Genomic DNA, 17,181 nt, shown 5'->3' with positions numbered 1-17,181 from the left:
AAGGAATACATTGTTTGATTACATAAAAGTAATTACTTATAGTTTTACCTATAAAAATGTTTCAACAGAAAGCAGCCTGTATAAGCTCAAGGCAATGGCTCAGTTGCATAGCTGCAAATAACTTCTGTGTTTCTGTACCTTTCTTTGCCCCTTTCTGTGTTATCGCTGCATGACTGCTCAATTGAAGGTAACTTGTGCAGGGAGATTAGCATCCCCATGCAGGGTGTGTTTGTTCTGTTTCCTAGTTAAGAAAATGTCTTGGGACTATACCAAGCTACCATGATGAGCATTGGGTAGAGTAGTATTCTCAAGCCATCTAGTCTAAATGACGGATGCTCACAATTTTAATTAGACATACAGAAGTAGCCATATTCTAGTAAACTGGTGTTGGTGGAAACTGTTAACACAAATGTTTGTTATTATTTTGCTTACAAAGTATAGTTGTAGGAGAACTTGATTAGACAAATAATATCTACTGTATATCAATTAAGGAGTTATGGTGAGTGGCCTAGGTGATTGTTATTTTGAATTTTAGGTGGAAAACTCATGTGAAAAGAGATATACCCTGAGAAATGAGATTAGACAGTTCAAAACTTTTTTTTTTATTTGATTTATATGCCGCCCTTCTCCGGAGACTCAGGGCGGCTTACAATGTGCTCAGCAATAGCCTTTATGCTTTTGTATATTTATACAAAGTCAGCTTATTGCCCCCACAAACTGGGTCCTCAATTTACCTACCTTAGAAAGGATGGAAGGCTGAGTCAACCTTGAGCCTGGTGAGATTCGAACTTACAGTAATTGCAGACAGCTGGTGTTAATCACAATGCTTTTAGTCTGCTGAGCCACCAGGCCCTTTAATTAAATTAAAACCAAACTGAAGACCTGTTTAGATACTAAAAAACAGCAACTAACTTGATTTGGCTATCCTTTCCTCCCTGCCTCAAGCAGAATTGAATTATATTGCATCTCCTAAGCTTTCATACAGCCTATAATCCAGGTCTATCAAACTCCCGGCCCACAGGCCGGATGTGTCACACACTGGCCATGCCCATGCTTGTTTTAGTGAAGGGGAAAAAAGTCCCGATACATCATGTGACACCGTCATGCCGATGTGAGTTTGACACCCTTGGTCTAATCCATTTCAACAGATGTAAAGCATAAATATACCATCAGTTATGGATGAATGAAAAAGTGTAATAACAGAACATTTAGTAATCACAAAAAAGCAATAATACTTCTTACTCCATAGAGTAGTAGATATTTGCTGGAAATATAAGGAAAGAGAAAAGTTGTTGCTAGATGTAGTAGTGATATTGCATGAGGCAATAGTTAAATGGGACACATTCTTTCATTGAATGGTAGTTAACAAATGTTGCTTGATAAGTTTAATGGTAAACTTATATGATAAATGGCTTCAAGTTAACTAATGAATTTTAGTTCATCTGTTTGTGTTCTGGTTGATCTTTAAAGCATCCTGGTCGTTGGGATGCTTCAGGACTATTTATTATAGTTTCTTTGTAACTTTCTGAGATGTTCAATTTGCAGTGTTCTCATAACTATGAATAGTTCTTCTAAACAAATAATTTATTTCCACTGAATAAAAGAATAGGACAGGATGTGGGAGATGATCTTTTTAAGGGCTCCCCACCCTTTGAAAATACATCTGGGATTCTGTGAGTTATGCTCACAGAACTGTCCTGCAGGCCCAGTAGTGCTGCTAGACATACAGTATGATCATCAACATGGAGATGAAACAGGAGCCACCTCTTGTTCCACTTTCAACACAGGTACACTAAAAAGTTCTCTGGCATTGAGATTCTTTTCCGATTCTCCTCAATTCATCTCTCATATGCACACAAAACACAAGCATGAGAAGACTCCTTGTCTTCCACTTGCACCAATTGGACAAGTGGGGAATAATCTCTTGCTGCTTTTCCCCCAGGCCAAGAAAGGATTTCCTGCCGAAGATGGCTGCTTTTGCCTCCGTTTAACTGCAGATAAATAAGGGGTGACATTTAATTTCCCTCTAATCTTATATAAAATAAAGAGACTTTATAACCCAGTGTTTTTTCAGAATTCTCTATTAATGTTATTTTCATGTGGGTTCATTTGTAATGAATGTAAACGGGACAAGCCAAAAGTGAGCAGCATATTGAGTCCATAGCACGAAACTAAACATTTGGGAACATTATGCTATTACATAGGTAGCTTCTCTCCTTAGCTGGTGGCAATCCTTGGCATGAAATATTACGAGCTACTTCAGTAGAACTTGACTTTATTACTATCACATTTCAGTTATGCATTTATTAGATACTGGCTAGCATTTTTCATTTTACATTCTCTGAGACATTTATAATTGTGCCTTCAGGCAGAATCTCACCTCTCTTTTGCTATTCTGGTCTCTTTTGCTAATTTCTAATTGTTCAGGTTTTTAAACCAGCTTCCCTAATAGCCAAAGATATCTATTTAATTCGGCTGTTATAGACCTTACTACCATAAATTCCAAGATGATGTATCAATCTTCTCTTGCATATTTCTACCATTAATTCTTCAGTTTTGTTCCATTTCAGTCAGGCCAAAGACCAGCATAGTATGCCTCTTTTCCGCACCCTCAGAAATTAAAATAACACTGCAATCAGTTTTTAAAATGTATTAATTTTCTTGCTCTTAGGATACTTGCTGCCTGAATGTGGTCTGGCCCCACCTTTTGGTCTTCTGGAAGGGCATTCAAACGTGGCTCTGCCCCCAGGCTTGGGGTCCTGATGTGTGTGGTTGGTGGATTAATAGGGAAGATGCCACCACTGTACCATCCTTGCTTCTGTTTCTTAGTTTTGTATCTACTGTTAATATTTTAATATTTATTATTTTTATTGTAAGCCACCCAGAGTTGCTTTGCAGAGTGAGATGGGCGGCATATAAATTTAATAAATAAATATATTTCTAACCCAGTGTTTTTTCAGAGTTTTCTATGATAGGTGACCCTGAGTCATTTTCCATGGGAATTATGTCATTCTAGTCCTAAACTGTCAGCTTTTATGAGCAGGGTTTGGCTAAATCAATCTCCTTACACTTCCCATTTTAGCTCGGCTTTTTTCAGCCTGACTTGTCAGAAGACTGCAGACACAGTTCAGTTAACTTTGAATACCTATTGCAAAATTAAACCATACACAGAATTGACTGCCCACTACAGTCAAAGTAGTCAAGAATTGGCATGTATTCTGAAGCATTAAAATTCAAGGCTTCCTCCTCCTGCTCTCCCCAGTTTAGGGTTAGTTGACATGGTCTTGATGGCCCTGTAGTCAGGGAATTGTGGCATCTTTACATCCCTAGTCTGGGAACTGCTAGCTAGTTCCTCAACAGCCTCAATCTGTACAAATGAAGTCTCATATTTCACTAGGTATGCCATATTCTTCTGTTCTACTTCATCTAACCCTTTTCTTCTTTTTCTTTAAAACCTTCTTTTTCTGATAGTCTTTCAGGAGGCCTTTCATCTAAAAATTCTCAAATTGACCCTAATGAGAAATATCACTTCACCAGACCTTATTATAACAAGCAGTAAATTCATGAACAAGATAAACTGCTTAAATAGATAGATAGATAATTAAATAAGTTGGATATGCAAGGACATTCCTCAAGTCCCTTCATCTTCTCTTCCAACAGAGCCGTTTGTTGCACATGTAGTTTATGCTGTCTTCAGGCAGAAAGACAAACATGGCACACATGCTTGCTGCAGGTCACTGGAAGAGCTCCTACAGTGTCCATGGAGGTAGGACATCTAGATGAATCCATCATCTTCTTCCAATTTCTTTACTAGAGGCCTGTATAGCATTTTCCTACCTGCCCAAAATAATGGTTACTTCATCGTGAGGGCCCACATCTGTAATACAGTAAATGTTTCTCCAGATCATGATAAATCCAAGGGATTGGAGTTTATAGTAGATTCCTTGCTCTGTGTTAATAATGAATGCTCACATTTGAAGAAATATATTTTACTAAATAGTGAAAAATTTTAAAAAACGTTAATAATTTGTCCATGGAAGTAACACAGATGTTGCTCTTTGATAGTATATGATTTCCAGGCCTAAAGAAGCACATAAATGCAATATATAGAGACCCAGACTTTTTGCCTCAAACATAGCAAATACAATAAGATAAAATACAACTAATGTTGAAAGCTATGGAATACATAAGGTCACAGAAAGAACTTTTATTCCTTTATGTATGATTTTATATTTGACAGTACAAATTTACAGTAAATCTGTTTTGGGATGTTTTGATTCTGATGTAGCTATCTTTTAAAATTTCTGTAGAACAAAATAGCTTAACTTAGATAAAAGTGCTTCTTGGTAGTTCATTCCATTTAATCACATACAGTTTGGTCCTGATGCCATTTCTGTCCAGGTTTCACACTTGCTAGAGGTTTTGGAGGAATCAACTGAGGTCCTAGGTGTGTAACCATCTTAATATGAAATAGATAGACTTTGAAATAAGATTGTTGCACATTGTATTAACATGAGATTAATACAACATAAAATGTTGTGTATATTTGATGATTGAAGGTGCAATTTCAAAGCTGGAATATTAATTTGCCTTGCTTAAGTGCCTTTATCATTTCCATACTTTGAGTTATAGTCTGTAGATTGTTGGTGTAACTAGAGAGCATTGCTGGTAAAGTTTGCATTATGTTGTTCTTCAGTGAAATCCTAAACATTTCAGGACATAAAAATCAGAATTTTTCATGTATGAGAAATGCCCAAAATAATTACAACATTGGAGTCACATATGATTTATAGTAACAGGTTCTTGATATGTGTAGTCTCTCAATATTTGAATTATAATTTACAATATTGATTATTATAATTTATTTATATTTATTAAAATGTATTACTGGTATTTTACAAAGAAAGAAGGCTGAAAGAGGGCTGAAAATTTTGGGAAATCTGAGGGGCGAAGGGGTGCTCTACCTTATGAGATCAGCTTCCAGCTGTCACAACAACCCTTATTTATGTGGGTATTTTTTTCTTTTTAATTAGTTTTATGCAATAAACATATTTCCTTAAAAATGAATATGCATACAGGAATATTAATACTTTAAAAAGCATACACATACACAGAATTAGGTCAGGCCTAAGACATTTACTGGCTGAAGTGGATCAGCTAATAGATCCCATTCTATATTGGCTAATTATACCAGGTTATTGTATAAAAGTTCTGTATATTTATTTATTTATTTATTCATTTGTTCATGCACTGTCAGACTCCAGAATAAGTATGAATAATATTGATGGATATCTCCTTTTTTTAACCCTTGCAAACATAATTTGAAAAGGTCATCCTCCTTTAGTTTCATTTGTTTACTTTTTGTATGATTATTAATACAGCAGCCCTAAAATGATTTACATTGAAGTACTTCACTAACTTGGGCTTACTCCTAAATCAGCCTTTAGGAGTATAGGAGGACAGCCTCGCAGCTTCTTGTGTTTATATATTTTAAAAAGGAATTCAGTTATGTTAAATAACAATTTCAAGTAAGTGTGAGTACAACTACAGACTATTATCATTCTTTCCCCATTTCCTTCCTTCCTTTTTTGAATAGCATTTACATTAAAAAACACAACTCAAATTCCTGAAAAGCATCACCAATATATAACCGTGCATATTAGTGCACAATGGGAGTGATGCATGGGGGTTTTCTTCCTCCATTTAGTATTAGCTGCTGGGAAAATAATGATATAAGTCATGGTTTACATCTATGTGATCTAAATTTGGTTAAATTGGAAGCAGGATTCTTACAAATCAAAATAGGATTAGGGAATTTCTTGGGTTGGTGAGTATATTGTAATTTTTAGAGGTGGCATGAACTGTCTCACTCAATGATCGTCATGGGGGCAGCAGAGACCAGCCTATTAAAACTAACTTCCACATGGCAGGTGGGTAGTTACAAAATAGCCCTTTGTCAAAAAGTGAAGTCACGTACCATGTCATTTCCTCTAAGTCTGCAGATGCTGTTTGTGTCCTCGAATCCTTGCTGTCCCATTCTGGGGCAAATGAACATGTCTAAAACAAAACGATGACCTGTAGTTTTTCACTATTTCTATTGTCTAAGAATGACTTTAAGCAGCCTTGTAGGGCTTATAGGCTTGTTAGAAAAAAAATCCTATGTGGAATTTAAAGGTATTTTTGTAATTAAAAAAATGCTGGAACCTGAATGTTTGGTTTGTACTGCAGAGCATTAATTTCCTAAGTTAAAAGCTGTTCTTTAAAGCCTGGTGGTCGGCAGCAAAGAGGCTTTGGTAGCTTTGGTAGTGTCTGGGGCCAAGCAATTTCTATTTGAGAGCTAGGGTGTTATTTTGAATGGTCAACTACAGGAAGTCCTTCACTTACGACCATAGTTGAGAATTTCTGTTGTAAATTGTTGACGTTATATGCTGAGTTCCTGGTTTTAGGGCAATTTTATAGCAGTCGTTAAGCGAATTGTGTGGTTGTTAAGTGGATCCAGCTTCCCAATGTGTGATTTTTGCCATAAATCAGAAAGAAAGGTCACAAATTGTAATCAATGACTTTCGGATGCTGCAACCAGTCAAATGCGAGCTACAGTATTGCCAAGTGCTCGAATTGTGATCACGTGACAGTGATGATGATGTGACAGTTGTAGCAATAGCAATAGCAATAGCACTTACATACTGCTTCACAGTGCTTTCCAGCCCTCTCTAAGCAGTTTACAGAGTCAGCATATAGCCCCCAACAATCGGGGTCCTCGTTTTTATTGACTACGGAAAGATGGAAGGCTCAACCTTGAGCCGAGTCGAAATGCTGGAGGTCAGTAGAATTAGCCTGCAATGCTGCATTCTAATGACTGCACCACCACAGGACAGTCACTTTTTCCAGGACTTGTAATTTTGAGTTGTCATTAAACTTACAGTTGTAAGTTAAAGACTGCCTGTATTCTGCAATATTCTTCCATTCTTATTATTGGCTTACATAGTACCTTAATACTAAGCTTAAATAGGAATAATTGTTTTAAAGAATAATAAACATTTTAATCAAAACCAGATGTTTTCTTGTTAGTTTAAATAAACATAGTTGAGTTCTTTATTTCTGGAAGAACATTTAAAATCAGCATCACATGTTTTTCTTACTCTTAGATACTTCCAACTGCTCAGCGTCTACTTGATGAGTTGCTATCCTCTCAGTCCACTGCCATCAACACTGTATGTGGAGCCCCAGGTAATAAATAGTGCTGTGGATTTATTATATTTAAAAAAGTATAATGCAAACAATGGTTTTCAAATATGCAAATACATTTAGTTTCAAAAATGGTAGCACTTTAGGCTGTCTATAACTAAAAAGCATCGAGGTGTAGCAGATTAAGTATGCTGATCATGATTGTCTTGAGTTGTTCATATGAAACTTTTCCTCTATTAAGTAGTAGGGAGGTACATTGTATCAAGTTTCAAATAAATGTTTCAGTATTTCTGTAATAAAATTAAGGCTCACTACTTGTTTTACCTGTAACCTTGAGTAGAGGGGGAAACAAACTCTTTGGAACAGCTGAAAGAATGTATCTGCTTTTTCCTAAGATCCTACTGCTGGCCCATCTGCCTCTGATCAAAGCACCTGGTACTTGGATGAATCTACATTAAGTGACAACATAAAGAAAACTCTTCACAAATTTTGTGGTCCCTCTCCTGTTGTATTTAGGTAACTTAAATTTTCTTCTTCCTTTACAATTTATGCAGATTTGCAAAGTCAGATGCAAACATCAGCATCTTGCCTCTCTGGACTCTGTTTTTGTAGCTTTAGAAAGGCAGTAAAAGATAATGTTTGTTTGTTTTTAATTGTAGGTGGAGACTATATATATTTGATCAGCTATATTTCAACATGTGAATCATAAGTTGTATACAAATAGTCCTTGATATATAGCCATTCATTCAGCAACCATTTGAAGTTATGATAATGCTGGAAATGTAAACTTATGACTGGTCTCTGAAGTTGCATTGCAGCATCTTCGCAATCACATGATCAGAATTTGGGCTCATCCAATTTATGACCACAGGAACACTTCAACTCCCTCACCTGCGTAACTTCCGCCTCCCCTCCCAATCTTTGCCCTTTTGGAAGCCCTGCAGTCTGCCACATATTTCTACTGCAGCTTCTACATGTATGGACTGCCACTACTGTTTCCCACAGCTGACCTTGGCCATCTTGTTCCTCCTGCTGAATCCAGCTGAGGATGCAGCTCTGGGATGAAGAAACCATTGTGCAAAGCATTCAGGCTGAACAGGAAGAATGTAGAAGCTAGGAACCCCAAGGCAGGGGTGAAATGCTCCCGGTTCAGACCAGTTGCCCGATCCGATAGCAATGGTGGGTGGTTCGAAGAACTGGTAGCAAAAATCCCTGCATGCCCTCCCCCCATGTCCAGCTGAGCCGCGCGATCATCAGAGACTGGGTTTTTTTTACTTTTAAAAGCATTTTTTCTACAACCTCTTCAGCCAAAAAAATGCTTTTAAAAGTAAAAAAAAAGCCTCTGATGATCATGTGGCTCAGCTGGGTCGTCAAAGGCTTTTCAAAGCATTTTTTTCTGCAACCTCTTCAGCCAAAGAGGTTGTAGGGGGGAAAAAATGCCTTTAAAAGCCTCTGACGATCCCAGCTGACTTGCCTGATCATCAGAGGCTTCCAAAAGCATTTTTTTCTGCAACCTCTTAAGTTTTAAAACTTTTTTTAAAAGTTAAAAAAAAAAAAAAGTTGGCCACGCCCACCCAGTCACATTACCCCCCCAAGCCACGCCCACAGAATCGGTAGTAACAAATTTTAGATTTCACCCCTGCCCCAAGAAGATAGCAGCCAAAAAGGAAACCTAAGTTGAGGGATAAATGCTTAGCAACAAAAACACAAAAGTTTGTATGAAAACATCCTCTGGGTTTTGTTCTATAGCAATTTTGTACAAGGCAGCTATAATGTAGCCACACGCAGTCTAAAAAATTCTTGACTTTTGCATTAAGCACTTTGTGACAAGACTACCTAGCCATTGAAAAGATATATGTTTATGTTTATGTTTTATGTTTTATTTGATTTGTATACCGCCCTACTCCCGAAGGACTCAGGGCGGTGAACAGCCAAACAATAAAATAACATAGATACAAAAAATTTAAAAAACCAAATAAAATCAAATTAAATCATTTTGGCCCAGACAAATTTAAAACACCCCAATAATTTAAAAACAGATTAAAATTTACATGTTTAAAAAGGGAAGAGATTAGGCCAAGCCCGCCTGATGGAATAAAAAGGTCTTCACAGCGCGGCGGAAGGTGCGCAGATCCGGGATCCTCCGTATCTCTGGGGGGAGCTCATTCCAGATGGTAGGTGCCCCCACAGAGAAGGCTCTCCCCCTAGGGGTCGCCAGCCAACATTGTTTGGCTGACGGCACCCGGAGGAGTCCCTCTCTATGAGAGCGTACTGGCCGGTGGGAGGCTATTGGTGGTAGTAGGCGGTCCCGTAGATAACCAGGTCCTAAGCCATGGAGCGCTTTAAAGGTGGTAACCAAAACCTTGAAGCGCACCCGGAAGACCACCGGGAGCCAGTGCAGCTCGCGCAGGAGAGGTGTCACATGGGAGCGCCATGTCGCTCTCATTACCACCCGCGCGGCCGCACTCTGCGCCAGTTGGAGCCTCCGGGTGCTCCTCAAGGGGAGCCCCATGTAGAGAGCATTACAATAGTCCAGGCGGGAGGTGACGAGGGCATGAGTGACCGTGCGTAACGAGTCCCGATCCAGAAAGGGACGCAACTGGCGAATCAGGCGAACCTGATGAAAAATCCTCCTGGTCACGGCCGTCAAGTGCTCTTCTAAAGACAGCCGTGAATCCAGGAGGACGCCCAAGTTGTGAGCCCTCTCCGTGGGGGCCAATGATTCGCCCCCAATAGTCAGTGATGGCATCAACTGACTATATCGGGACGTCGGAAACCACAGCCACTCGGTCTTGGATGGGTTGAGCCTGAGCCTGTTCCTCCCCATCCAGATCCGTACGGCCTCCAGGCACCGGGACATCACTTCAAGGGCATCATTGGGGTGATCCGGGGTGGAGATGTACAGCTGGGTGTCGTCAGCGTACTGATGGTACTCCACCCCGAAACCATGGATGATCTCGCCCAGCGGCTTCACATAAATGTTGAACAGAAGAGGCGAGAGGACCGACCCTTGCGGCACCCCACATATGAGGGGCCTCGGGGTTGACCTCTGTCCCCCTGTCAACACAGACTGCGACCGGTCAGAGAGAAAGGAGGAGAACCACTGCAACACAGTGCCTCCCACCCCTAACTCTTCCAACCGGTGCAGCATGATACCATGGTCGATGGTATCAAAAGCCGCTGAGAGATCTAACAGGACCAGGACAGAGGAGCACCCCCTGTCCCGAGCCCTCCAGAGATCATCAACCAACGCGACCAATGCCGTTTCCGTGCTGTACCCGGGCCTGAAGCCCGACTGGAACGGATCCAGATACGTCGTTTCATCCAGGTGCTGGGGGAGCTGTTGCGCAACCACACTCTCAACAACCTTCGCCACAAAACAAAGGTTGGAGACCGGACGATAATTTACCAACATTGCCGGGTCCAGGGAAGGCTTCTTGAGGAGAGGCCTCACCACCGCCTCTTTCAAGGCGGCAGGAAAGACACCCTCACCCAACGAAGCATTTATAATCCCCTGGAACCAGCCTCGTGTCACCTCCCGAGAAGCCAGCACTAACCAGGAGGGACACGGGTCCAATAAACAAGTGGTCGCGTTCAGTCTACCCAGAATCCTGTCCACGTCCTCAGGGGTCACAGGATCAAACTCATCCCAGATAACATTCTCAAGACCTGCCCCCGTCCCTCCCCCTGAGACTACCCAGTCGGAGTCCAGATCTTCCCAAATCTGAGTGATTTTGTCATACAGATACTGAACAAAATCCTCGGCTCTACCCTCCAAGGGGTCCTCCCGCGCTTCCTGGTGGAGCAGGGAGCGGGTCACCCTAAACAGGGCGGCCGGGCGATTATCTGATGACGCAATAAGAGCAGCAAAATAGCTAGGTAATTCCTAATATGAGATCTTACCAGTGTCCGGTCAGATTCAGAAAGACTGGCCCTCCAACTGCTCTCTAGGCGTCTTTTCCAGCGCTTCAACTCCCTCAGCTCCTCAGTGAACCAAGGAGCTAAATGAGATCGGCGCCGGGTCAGAGGCCGCAAAGGCACGACCCGGTCCAGAGCTCCAGCGGCCGCCCTATCCCAGGCGGCCACTAGGTCTCCAGTCGAGGCGTGTGCCAGAGCCTCAGGGAATGGCCCAAGCTCCATCTGGAACCTATCAGGTTCCATCAGGCGCCTGGGGCGGAACCATCTTACCGGCTCCGCCTCCCTGCGGCGGGGTGTAGCGGTTCGAAGGTCGAGACAAAGGAGAAAGTGATCAGACCATGACAAGGGCTTGGTGACTATATCCCCTATCTCGAGATCACTCAACCACTGTCCAGAGACAAAAACCAGATCCAGCGTGTTTCCCCCCGTGTGGGTAGGGCCATGAATTAACTGGGTCAGGTCCATGGCTGTCATGGAAGCCATGAACTCCTGAGCCACCTCTGACGCCTCACCCACGGACGGCAGGTTGAAATCCCCCATGACCATAAGCCTAGGGGTATCAACCGCCACCGCGGCGATGACGTTGAGTAGCTCAGGCAGGGCTGCTGCCACGTGGCAGGGAGCCAGGTACGTGATCAGCAAACCCCTCTGAACCCCGTGACCCCATTTCACAAGGAGGGATTCACAGCCGGCCGCCTGAAGAACAGTGGCCTCCCTCGGTCTCAGGCCATCTTTAATGATAACCGCTACCCCCCGCCCCTCCCCTGTGACCTTGGCTGATGGAATGCGTGGAAACCTGGTGGGCACATTTCAATGAGGGGAACCCCCCCTCCTGGCCCAACCAGGTCTCCGTAATACCTGCCAGGTCCGCACCCCCCTCCTGAATAAGATCACAAATGAGGGGGGCTTTATTTACTATGGACCTGGCATTGCACAGCATCAGCCGAAGGCCTGGGCCCTGAGGGTCTATGCAACCTGGAGAACGGGTGGAGCCTAGGGGGCCGGAGCACACCACCGCTCGTAGACAGCGGGTGCGCGCTTCCCTAACACGATATGGCCCCCTGCTCCCGCCGTATCTACCCCTCCCACTCACAGTATTGATGTTTGAAACACTATCCGGATGAGCTCTAACACCCCCCTCGACCCCAGGTCCCCCACCCCCCCGCCGCACTTCGAGGCCAGACCCAACCCTCCCCCTTGTGGGTTTTCCCCCAAACCCACAACCCGAGTTCTAATTCGACCCTCCCCCTCCCTGGGACCCCTTAAAAGTTTAATTAAAAAATTTGATAAAAAACCCCTCAACCCCCTGGTTTTCACATGCCACCTCTCTGGGTCCCAAAACCCGTCCTTGAGGTAGGCCCTCGATAATGTGGAGGGCCAGATCTGCGAGAGGGGGGAATCTCGCAGCGCAAGAAGTTCATAGGTAGTATACATCTTAGGTTACAGCGAGGGAGGCGGAGATCATAATCAGGGGTCCATTTGGTAATCCCAAAATCAGATGTAACACACAGCCATGCGGCTCCACCGGTAAATACACTGTCCTCTCACGACAGTTTGAGGGGTCTTTCACAGTTTCAGCCAACGGAGAATGACATCCAGCCCGCCCTCTCACGGCGGGAGGCCCTTAAATAGCCCTAGAGATAGAAATGTTCCATCCTTCCGGTGGTGAATTCATGATGTAAAAGAGACGACCCCCTCAGTGGTTGCCACATGGTTGTCCCAAGGTTGGAGAGAATGATTTATAGTTCAGTCAGTCAGTTCATCCGGGGGTTAAAGATGACAGTCCCTGCTCTTTATAGTCGCACCAATATGAAAGTTCCAGTAAGAGACACAAAACATACGAGGGAAGGGGAGGGGGGGGAGAAACCCCTTTACCTGGGGCCAGATGGTAGCCCATTTCACGGCCTAAACAAGGTCTCTTGTTTCTGAAAAGGAGACACTAAATTTGGGTCTCTCCAACCTCTGAATCATTCTCTCTATTCAATGGTCCAGTTTGAAGATCATGATACCAGAGTAATGTGGGTCATAAAAACAAAGGAATCCCGTCTCCCTGGAGTATTGGAAAACTCTTCTTTCATATGGATCCTAAAGGAACTCCTGCCATTGAGGCTGCGGTTCCTACCTGCTCTCAAAAGATGAGGATTTCTCCTAAAAAAAAGGAGATTCAAGGGCCAGCCCTATGGTTTCTAAAACAGCTATTGTGCTATTTCAAATTTCCTAGTATGTATAACAGACCTGAGCTACCTCTAGTCCAAGAAATCCATCAGGTTTCCTATTTTAGATGGGAAAAAAATTACACTACATTGGATTCATTCAAAGTTGTTCAATATAGCTGTTACCAGTAATAAATGTTGCTCTTTGTTTTGGCTCATGGGAGAGCGAGTGAACTGCTCAGTAATTTGCTGTGACCAATTTTTGAGGAATTTTAGAGACTCACTTCTATTCAGTGCAATTTGCCACAATTAGTGGAACTTTCATCCACGAAAAAGTACTAATGTGCCTTTAGTGCTTATTTGTCCAGTTAAATGAGCTGTTATTCTACTTTTTCAGCATAAGGATAAGGATATATATATCCTTATATATATATATAATTATATAATTATAATTATATATATATATATATAATTCTTGAAACTAGTTTTAGAAGGGATCCTGGAAAGACACCTGCCAAATCTCCTGGTCATTGGCCTACTTTATAGCTATGTAAAATATTGGAGGAGTTTGTTTGAAATTTTAAGATTTAGTATCAATAGTACTTGGATGATATGCAATTCTGTCCATGTACATATTTTCAAATTGAAGCCTGCATGTAGATCTTATATAGTATTTTGATGCTGCAGCGTGTTTGGGAAAAGTGCAATCAGCAAAGCAGAAAATGGCTGTGTTATAAACGTAGTTATAACCTACGTTGTTCTTAAATCTTATCCACATTATTTCACAATGTTGATGTTCCTTATGCAACTCAAAGGGAAAACTAATTTTAAAATCACAAAATTTAATTTGGATGAAATGACTACATTAAACAACAATTGAAGAAGAGGACTGAAGTGACACAAAAAGATTTGGTGAGAGGGAGTTGCCATACATTTGGTGGTTGACCTCTTGTCCTTCATTTTTGATATTACTAAACAGACTCTTCCTGATTACACAGATGGATTAAGGAGATAAAATCTATAAAGAAATCCCCTACATTCAGAGTTTCATAAATGATTATCCTATGTTCAAGCATCAGTTTGAAGTTCTCCCATCCCCCCCCCCGCTTTTTCCAACTGCACAGTGATGTGAATTCCATGTACCTGTCCTCCACGGAACCCCCAGCTGCTGCTGAGTGGGCCTGTCTGTTACGCCCCCTGAGAGGGAGAGAACCTGAAGGCATATGGAACCTGCTTTCAATTGTACGTGAGATGTTTAAGAGACGGGATACCAATGCAGCTCCTCTTCTGGAGATCCTGACAGACCAGTGTCTAACATACGAACAGGTATTATTCCCTTTGTTAAATACATTCTCACAGAAACGTGTGGGATGGAATGGTCATGTCGCTTATCTAGAAATTTTAAGGAAAATGAAGAATTAGACAAATGCCTAACAGTACAATAATATAGTGTTAAGGGAGGTAGCTATCCCACTGTATACCATCAATTCCTTTGAACACCATCGATTTCCATTTCTAGAATTTAGCCAATTTTTGGTGGTTTATTTTTTAAATGTGCTTAGCCAAAAAAGAGGCAGTAATTGAAATATTATCTCTGTAAGGCTGTGGTGTTTTTCTGTGATGGTGCTATTGGAAATTGGTGTGTTAAGATTCATGGAGGCGGTAGGTTTATAGCAATTGAACTGCACACAGCAAGTGGCCTAATTCTAGTGATTGGAATTTATGCTCCTAATCAACAACAGGATAATTTTGACAAAACTTTGCATTCTAAAATATTGCAATGGGACTATAGATCTACTTTGATTATGGGAGATTGGAATGGAGTAATTGACCCTAAAACAGATAAAAAGAGTTTGGCGAAGTCAAGGATTAGATTACCACAGACTTTTTTTGACATGAAAGAAGATTTGGAATTAAAAGATATTTGGAGAATACATAACCCAAAAGAGTTGGACTTTACTTTTTTTCAGATAGACACAGATCCTTTTCTAGGATTGATTTTATTTTACTATCAGCTGACTTACTTGTAAAAACAAAAAGAACAAAGATTTTTCCAAGGACTTTAACTGACCATAGCCCAGTATGGATAGAAATTGAGATGGGAAAGAATGAGAGAAGATCATGGAGATTAAATGAAAATCTGTTTAGATATGAAAAGAATATAACAGAACTTAAGAAGCAGATGAAAGAATTTTTTGAAATGAATTTGAATAAGGGTACCCCTATTGAAATTGTGTGGGATGCGAGTAAAGCGTATATGAGAGGGGTACTCATCCATATGAACTCTAAACACAAACTAAACCGACAAAAGAAAAGAGCTGAAATGGAAGCAGAAATAAAGAATAAAGAACAGTTATAAAAAAACCAACAGATGAAAGAATACGAGGAGCTATAAAACTTCTGAAAGATCAATTTCAAATGCTTATGGCGGAGCAAACAGCAACAAATGTACAATTTGCGAAACACAACACATTTTGCAACGCTAATAAACCGGGCAGATGGTTGGCTTATACATTAAGGAAGAAACAGAGTACACGGATTATTGATAGTATTGACATTGGAGGGAAGGAAATCTCTCAACAAAAATTAATTAAAAATGTTTTTGTAGATTATTATACTAAATTATATGCTAAAGACGATACACAGAATGGATTTATAGAGAAATATCTAGAAAATAAAAGAGTCACAAAAATTACTAGTCAACAAAAGGAGAGAATGAATCATTTTATAACAGCTGAGGAGATTATTGCCGCAATTAAACAATTGAAAACAGCTAAAGCTCCTGGGACGGATGGTTTAACTGCGGTGTACTATAAAACTTTACAAGCAGAAATGATTGAAATCTTAAAGATCTATTTTGTAGTATACAACAAGGGGGTAAAATACCCCCATCATGGAAAACAGCTTATATTTCATTGATACCGAAAGAGCAAATAGGTCCTAAAAAAACCTGAGAATTTCAGACCAATATCTCTTCTGAACAATGACTATAAAATATATGCAAAAGTATTAGCCAACAGGTTGATGCCAGTTATCCAAGAGGTGATTCATGATGACCAAGCGGGATTTATAGAAGGCAGATATATGAAGGACAATGTAAGGCAAGTTATAGATCTATTAGAATATCTTGAGAAGAATAAACAGATCCCTGCAGTGCTGGTTTTTCTGGATGCGGAGAAGGCCTTTGATAGAGTGGATTGGAATTTTCTATTAAAGACTTTCAAAAAGATGGACTTTGGGGATCAATTTATACAGGCAGTTTCAGCAATTTATCCAGAACAAAAGGCACAGATTATTATTAATGGAAGTTTGACAACAGATTTTAATATTGAGAAAGGAACAAGACAAGGTTGTCCGTTATCCCCATTGTTATTCATTTTAACACTAGAAGTCTTGTTGAATACAATACGGGACTCAAGTACCTTGAAAGGAATAGTGATAAGGCAAGAGGACTATAGAATAAGGGCATTTGCAGATGATCTGGTTGTTACCCTAACACAGCCGATGGAATCAATAATCCAGATGAAAGACATTATAAAAGACTATGATACAGTATCAGGATTTAGATTGAACCAGAAAAAAACTAAGATGATAGTTAAAAATATGACACAAGATCGAAAACACGAACTTGAAAGGAGGGCAGGTTTTGAGATTGTACCAAAGGTTAAATATCTAGGAGTTCAGGTTGCAGAATCAAATATGAAATTGTTTCAAAATAATTATGAGGTGTTGTGGCGAGATGTACAGAAAGATATGGAGACTTGGAAAAAACTGCAGCTGTCTTTACTTGGAAGAATAGCAGTAGTTAAGATGAACATTTTGCCAAGATTTCTTTTTTTGTTTCAAATGATTCCGGTGCTTAAAAATGATAAACAACTGAGAGAATGGCAAAGAGGACTGAATAAGTTTGTCTGGAATGAGAAAA

The 17,181-nt window shown here is 40.8% G+C and overlaps 1 protein-coding gene across 7 annotated transcripts in view; it reads left to right on the top strand.

Annotated features, from left to right (window-relative positions):
* The window catches only part of ZSWIM8 (zinc finger SWIM-type containing 8), an 83,527-nt gene that overhangs the window by 22,061 nt on the left and 44,285 nt on the right, over window positions 1-17,181 (top strand). For 4 of the 7 annotated variants that reach the window (XM_034435290.3, XM_034435289.3, XM_087872308.1 and 1 more), the window contains exons 6-8: window positions 7,146-7,227; window positions 7,581-7,701; window positions 14,381-14,582. In XM_034435290.3, the coding sequence (XP_034291181.2) occupies window positions 7,146-7,227; window positions 7,581-7,701; window positions 14,381-14,582 (405 nt within the window). Of the gene's footprint in view, window positions 1-3,660; window positions 3,767-7,145; window positions 7,228-7,580; window positions 7,702-14,380; window positions 14,583-17,181 lie in introns of all 7 variants that reach the window. The other 3 variants (XM_087872309.1, XM_087872311.1, XM_087872310.1) reach the window with 1 other exon arrangement.

The sequence above is a fragment of the Pantherophis guttatus genome, chromosome 6 (assembly GCF_059756535.1).
Source record: "Pantherophis guttatus breed Tessera chromosome 6, ASM5975653v1, whole genome shotgun sequence".
Lineage (NCBI taxonomy): Eukaryota > Metazoa > Chordata > Lepidosauria > Squamata > Colubridae > Pantherophis > Pantherophis guttatus.
This window is presented reverse-complemented; position numbering and strand designations above follow the sequence as displayed.